Genomic DNA, 7,554 nt, shown 5'->3' with positions numbered 1-7,554 from the left:
AGGATCCTGAGGCCTCCAACTACCATCCTATGTAACAGGAGTCTGGCAGCATCTGACTCACAGAATACATCTGTCTCATAGGCTTATGGATGCTTCATCAAACCACTCCATGGCCAGTACAGTGGGGCCTTGACTTACGAGTGTCCCGACTAACGAGTTTTTCGAGTTACGAGCCGTCTCTCGGCCGATTTTTTGCTTTGAGTTGCGAGCTAAAATTCGGGTTACGAGCCAGCTTCAGATACCCCACTAGTTGGCTCAGCGAACGTCACAGTGAATGCCACAACATCAGCCCAGCATCACGTGTCATTGTAATGGTGAAAATTGATTTGACATACGAGTAATCTGAGTTATGAGCTCCGTCACGGAACGAATTAAACTCATAAGTCAAGGCCCCACTGTATGGACTTTTTAATTATGTTAATTCTACCAATAGATGAACATGGCCTATTCTTCCACTTGTTTATATCTTCCTTCTATCTCTTTTTTCAGCGTTCTGTAATTTTCCCAAGTACTGGTCTTTTACCTCCTTGGTTAAGTTTATTCCTAAGTATTTTACTTTTTTTGTTACAATGGCAAATGGGATTGTTTTTTAAAATTTTATTTCTGAGAGTTCATTATTGGTGAATAAAAATACCATTGATATCTGAGTGTTAATTTTGTATCCTGCTACACTGTTGAATTCATTTATTAAATCTAGTTTTTTGGTGGAATCTTTAGGACTTTACGTACAAGTATCATGTCATCTGCGAATAATGACTGTTTTACATCCTCCTTTCCAATTTGGATGTCTTTTATTTTTTCTTCTTGTCTGATTGCTATAGCTAGGACTTCCAATATTATGTTGAATAAAAGTGGTGAAACTCTGTCTTGTTTCTGTTCTTAGGGGAAATGGTTTTAGTTTTTGCCCATTGAGTATGATTAAAATGACCTACTAGAATGGCCATCAATATATCAACAACTGCTAGCAAGGATGTGGAGAAAAAGGAACCCTACTACATTTTTTTCAATGTTCTGCTGGTGGAAATGGAAAACAGGTGGAGTTTCCCAAAAAAAATTAAAAACGGAACTCCATTTTACCCAGTGATTCCACTTCTAGGAATATATCTAAGAAGCCTGAAATACCAATCAGAAAGAAAATACCTACCCCTATTTCATAGCACCATTATTTACAATAGCTAAGATCTGGAAACAGCCTAAGTGCCCATCAATAGATGAGTGGATAAAAAAGCTGTGGTACACTTACCCAATGGAATACTATACAGCTGTAAAAAAGAGGGATTTCAGATGGACCTGGAGAGAATTATGCTGAGTGAAATAAGCTAGTCGGAGTAAGACATATATTACAATGACCTCATTACATGTGGAATCGAATGAATAAAACTGACAAACAAAATACACATAGATCCAGAGACATGAAAGCATGCACCACACGGACGAATCTCAGAGGGAAAGAGGTAGGGGGAGGAAGACATTAACTGAAGAACTTACATGCATATATGCATAACTCATAGACACAGACAATAGTGGGGTGAAGGCCTGGGGAGGGGGCGGGAGTGGGGAGGAAGGGGTCAATGGGGGGGGGGGGAACAGGGGACATGTATAATACTTTCAGCAATAAAGATAAAGAAAAACAAAACTACTCCATGGTCTCTCGACTCACTTATGTCCTTTTCTCTGATTTCCTGCTCACCAAACAAACTTGGCTATTTACAATAGCTAAGATATGGAAGCAACCTAAGTGTTTACCCATAGGTGAGTGGATAACGAAGTTGTGGTATATAAATACAGTAACACCACACTGCCACTGCAGCTGGCACTGCTGACTGGGAACTGGGCACAAGCACCTCCGCCCCTGCGAGCCCCCGAATCAGATGCCTCCAACTCTATCTTGTCAGACACGATGCTTGCTTCCTCTGCTGTGTGCCTCGGGTGCCAAAGGCTTTGCCTGCCGGATAGAGCCCAGATACACCAATGAACAAGATGCAAGGGACGCTGGGAAGAGCTCCATTCTTTGAAAGCATACAACACAATGCTTAGAGATGCCTAGCATATTCGGAATTCAGCGCTCCGTTTTGTTTTAAAGTCTGTTTGTTTTCACTATGTTCCTTCCAGGAGCTTTTCCATAACCAAGGAACTTTGAGTATATCTACATGAATTCAACGCTTTTGGCGAGTCGCCCTCACAGCCTCTCAACTCGCCACGCCAGTCATTCAACTCACTTCCTCCCTGCGCTGTCCCCGTTGGGCCTCGCTGATTGGCTGGTGCTGAGTGACGTCTTCAGGTCGCGACCCAGCAGTGGCGCCCGCGTGGGTATGAGACTGGGCGGCTGCAGGTGGCTCCGGGGTCTCGTGCCGCGGAGTTTGAGCCCCCCGTGCCGCAGCCTTGCCAGGACTTGGGGTGGCCGCGGAGGCCGGATGGCGGACATGCTCTCCACCGGGGCGGAGGCGGCGAGCGAGCGGAGGTCTCCGGCTCAGCTAAACGGAGACGCGGACGGCGACGCGAGGGTCGAGCAACCCCCAGGGCGCCCGGAGCCGGCAGCCGCGGGAGTGGAGTTGGCCCCGGGGGTAGGGAAGCAGGTGGCGGGGAGCGAGGAGCAGGCCCCGGCTGCAGCGCCGGGCCCGGGCAAGCGCAAGAAGCGGCGGGGCGCGCCCGGGGAGCGCGTCGTGCCGCCCCCGAAGAAGCGGCGGGCAGGGGTGAGCTTCGGCGATGAGCACTTTGCAGAGACCAGCTACTACTTCGAGGGCGGCCTGCGCAAAGTGCGGCCCTATTACTTTGACTTCCGAACCTACTGCAAAGGCCGCTGGGTGGGCCGCAGCTTGCTGCACGTCTTCAGTACCGAGTTCCGAGCCCAGCCCTTGGCCTACTACGAGGCCGCGGTCCGAGCGGGGCGCCTGCGCCTCAACGAGGAGCCGGTCCAAGACCTCAGCATCGTGCTCAAGGTGGAGTCCTGATGGGCCGGTCTGAAGGGGGCAGGGATTCTTTTCCCTGAGTTAGTGGCCATAGGTACTGGAGTAAAATCGGGGTAATTCCGAGGCTTTCTCATTTTCACTGGAAACAGCCTCAAAGCCCTCTCCTCCCACCCCATCGCCGCAAGTAGCCTCAGTGCTTCAGAAACACTGTTTTCTTGTTTCCAAAGCATAGAAGTTGGAATTCTTGTGGCTCCTTTTATGCAGTCTGTGCCACTGGCACGGACATTGATCACTTTCTATTTTGCATTGTGGATCTCTGTACAAATAGTATAGTAGAGCTATTTATGTCTCCTTACTGGGTACAGAGTTAGGCATTTTGAGAACTTTAATAACATTTAATTTTATCGATCGCCTTGTGGGGTAGGTATTGCCACCTCATTTTACCTGTGAGGAAACTAAATTAAGGTAAACCTCACAGAGGTAAGGCAACAGTGTCACCTCCAGAGCCTGTGCTCTTATAACTACTTAAATTACTTATTATAGAGACTAAGATGATAGAATTGTGAACTGTCCGGGATAAAGACTAGAGCTGTCTAGCCCGGTGCTTTTTTTTTTTTTTTTTTAATATATTTTATTGATTTTTTACAGAGAGGAAGGGAGAGAGATAGAGAGTTAGAAACATCGATGAGAGAGAAACATCGATCAGCCGCCTCCTGCACATCTCCTACTGGGGATATGCCCGCAACCCAGGTACATGCCCTTGACCGGAATCGAACCCAGGACCCTTCAGTCCGCAGGCCGACGCTCTATCCACTGAGCCAAACCGGTTTCGGCTAGCCCAGTGCTTTTGACCCTTCTTTAAAATTCCTTTACAGCCAAGAGGTACCAGACACCCCTGGCTCACCAGGGGTGAGGGGAGACAAGGCGATCTCAACATTTGGGGAATGAGTGACTTGAGTCCTCTCTCCCATCCCAATTTTGAAAAGCAAGCGTCTGGTCTAGCTGTCACATGTTATAGATAAGGAAACAAAGGCTTAGGGAAGTTCAGTGAAATTAGATATAACGTTATTGTAGAGAAAATACAAATAAGCAAAATAAAAAACCACCCATAATCTCACCACCTGGAGATAGTACCATTAACCTTTTTGTGCCTTATCCTTCTAGTTCTTTTTCAGTGCCTGCTGTCTGTCTGCATTTTTACAACATGAATATGCACTGTGCATACCGCTTTTTGTGTAAGGATGTACTTTGACCATTCTTTCGTGTCAATAAATAAGAGAGGAAGCTGTGTGTGGGGTTGACTGATTATAGGTTGCTAGTCCCTGGGCTGAACAATTGCCTATGTCATCGGCAGGACAATGACTTCTTGCGGAACACAGTGCACAGGCATGAGCCACCAGTCACAGCAGAGCCTATCCGCCTGCTGGCTGAGAGTGAAGACATGGTGGTTGTAGACAAGCCCTCTTCCATTCCTGTCCACCCCTGTGGCCGCTTCCGGCACAACACGGTCATCTTCATCCTGGGCAAGGAGCACCAGCTTAAGGAGCTACACCCACTGCATCGGCTCGACCGCCTTACCTCGGGGGTCCTCATGTTTGCCAAGACAGCAGCTGTTTCAGAGAGGGTACATGAGCAAGTTCGGGACCGGCAGGTGAGCCTGGCTTTTGTTTCATGCACGTCACTTTCTGGGCTCACAAATGCTGTGTCAAAAGGGCAACACTGACTTCTATCTGAAGTGGGCCTTCGTATTTGTCTGGCCAGGCTTCCTACCTTCAGGGAGGTCAACACCTAAAGTACCCAAAACAGGTTATTATCTCTTATGTTTCAAGAGATTTTTAGAGATGGCATACACTGCCTATCTTGGTAGTTAGCTCTTTTGAAGTTTTTTTGTTTTGTTTTTTTAATATATTTTATTGATTTTTTACAGAGAGGAAGGGAGAGGGATAGAGAGTTAGAAACATCAATGAGAGAGAAACATCGATCAGCTGCCTCCTGCACACCTCCCCTGGGAGTGTGCCCGCAACCAAGGTACATGCTCTTGACCGGAATCAAACCTGGGACCCTTCAGTCCGCAGGGCGACACTCTTTCCACTGAGCCAAACCGGCCAGGGCAGTTCTTTTGAAGTTTTACAGTGCCAACAGGCTGAGCAAGGTTTTCAAGGTTTGGGGGAGAGCCTCGTTGGTGGAAAGATTGTGAATGAAATTAGAAGAGGCTTGGGTAGAATAATTAAGTGGTACTGATTGTGGTCTTGAGACTTGTAATTCTGGATCTGATTATGATACATTTATTGAGTGCTTACTGTATATCAGACTAAGTACCAAGTACATTAGAGCCTAACTTACTGAATCCTTATAACAGCCCTTTGAGGTTAATGCATTTCTAATCTTACTTTTTCTAGACAAGTTAATGGTATTTAAAGAGGCTAAGTAATGTACTCGAAATCTTGAAACTGGCAAATGGTGGGGGTGGGGTTTGCATCCTCCTCTGCCTGGCACTGTTGCATTGCTCACCGCTTGCAGTGGGTCTGGGCTTCATGAGTTTAGGCTTTGTGCTGATTTTCTCCCTCTTCCCTCCTGTAGCTGGAAAAGGAATACGTCTGCCGGGTGGAGGGGGAGTTCCCCTCCGAGGAAGTGACCTGCAAGGAACCCATCTTGGTAGTCTCTTACAAGGTAGGGGTGTGCCGTGTAGATACTCGGGGCAAACCCTGTGAGACAGTGTTCCAGAGACTGAGCTACAACGGCCACTCCAGTGTGGTGCGGTGTCGGCCGCTCACAGGTCGCACTCACCAGATCCGAGTCCACCTCCAGTTCCTGGGCCACCCCATCCTTAATGACCCCATCTACAACTCAGGGGCCTGGGGCCCCTCCCGGGGCCGAGGTGGCCACATTCCCAAGACAGATGAGGAGCTGCTACGGGACCTGGTTGCAGAACACCAAGCCAAACAGAGCCTGGACGTGCTAGATCTCTGTGACGGCGATCTGTCCCCAGGACTCACTGACTCTACCGCTCCCTCCGCAGAGCTGGGCAGGGACCACCCAGAAGACTTGGCTGCGTCTGCTCAAAAGACGGATGGAGTACTTGAGGCGGCCCCTCAGGACCTGGACACAAAGGCCCTGGCACCAGGGGCTGCAGCTGAAACAGATGTTGTGAATCAAGAAATAGACCCCCTCTGTGCAGAGTGCCGACTGGTGCGACAGGACCCCTTGCCCCAGGACCTTGTGATGTTTCTGCACGCCCTGCGCTATAAAGGGCCAGGTTTTGAGTACTCTTCACCCATGCCTACCTGGGCACAGGATGACTGGCAAGAGGACTGAGAGCTGTGGCCTATGGCGGGATCACTTCTTGGGTTGGAAGAAGCCATGGAGTAGGAACTGACCATTCAGCTGGTACTCAATGTTTCTGTAAGGAGTAAAGTTGGGCACTTAAAGGAACTGCTTACACTTGCTACCTCCAGCTAGTTTGGGAACTTTTTGGTTTGTAAATGTGTACCTTTGGCTTATACCTTATACCTTGTGAGTCTGGTTTTCTTACTGCTTTTTTTCTTTATATATATTTTTATTGACTTCAGGGAGGAAGGGAAAGGGAGAGAGAGAGAAACATCAATGATGAGAGACTCATTGATTGGCTGCATCCTGCACGCCCACTACTGGGGAATGAGCCTGCAACCCAGGCATGTGCCCTTGACCAGAATCAAACCTGGGACCCTTCAGTCTGCAGACCAGTGCTCTATCCACTGAGCCAAACCAGCTGGGGCTTCTTCCTTTTTTTAAGAGAGATAAGAAGGGGGAGAGAGAAAACCATCAATTTGTTGTTCTGCTTATTTATATATTCTTGTATGTGCCCTGATGGGATCGAACCTGCAACCTTGGTGTATTGAGACACCAACTGAGCTACCAGGTCAGGGCCTTTTTTGTTCACATAACATAGAATTAACCATAATTGTATACTATTTAGTGGCATTTAGCACATTCAGTGTTTGCAACCATTACCCTTTTCTAGTTCCAAAACATTTTCATCACCCGAAAGGAAACCCATACCCAATAAGCAGTCATTCCCCATTTCCCCTTCCTCCCAGCCACTGGTAACCATTAATTTACTTTTTTCTCCCTGTTAATCCTCACCTGAGAATATTTTTCCCAGAGAGATGGAAGGAGGGAGGGAGGGAGGGGGAGAGAGAGAGAGAGAGAGAGAGAGAGAGAGAGAGAGAGAGAGAGAGAGAGAAACATGGATATGAGAGAGACACATTGATTGCCTCCCACATGTACCCTGACCAGGGTGGGCATTCAACCTGCTACCCAGGTACATGCCCTTAACCCGAATTGAACCTTCAGTGCATAGGCTGACATTCCAGCCACTGAGCTATACAGGCCAGGGTCCATTAATCTACTTTTTTTTAAAAAAAAAATATATTTTATTGATTTTTTACAGAGAGGAAGGGAGAGGAATAGAGAGTTAGAAACATTGATGAGAGAGAAACATTGATCAGCTGCCTCCTGCACACCCTCCCACTGGGGATGTGCCCGCAACCAAGGTACATGCCCTTGACTGGAATCGAACCTGGGACCCTTCAGTCTACAGGGCAACGCTCCATCCACTGAGCCAAACCAGTCAGGGCCATTAATCTACTTTTTGTCTCGATGGATT

General features: G+C 47.9%; 1 protein-coding gene across 1 annotated transcript; it reads left to right on the top strand.

Moving 5' to 3' along the window:
• Positions 1-2,312: 2,312 nt before the first annotated feature.
• On the top strand, positions 2,313-7,100 carry RPUSD2 (RNA pseudouridine synthase domain containing 2; the record flags this gene model as incomplete). The annotated part of the gene is made up of 3 exons (XM_081082757.1): positions 2,313-2,939; positions 4,264-4,560; positions 5,490-7,100. The coding sequence occupies 3 exons, from the start codon at positions 2,313-2,315 to the stop codon at positions 6,222-6,224; spliced, it is 1,659 nt and encodes a 552-aa protein (XP_080938883.1). The 3' UTR covers positions 6,225-7,100.
• Positions 7,101-7,554: the final 454 nt, after the last annotated feature.

The sequence above is a fragment of the Myotis nattereri genome (genome assembly GCF_964212035.1).
Source record: "Myotis nattereri genome assembly, chromosome: 1".
NCBI lineage: Eukaryota > Metazoa > Chordata > Mammalia > Chiroptera > Vespertilionidae > Myotis > Myotis nattereri.
This window is presented reverse-complemented; position numbering and strand designations above follow the sequence as displayed.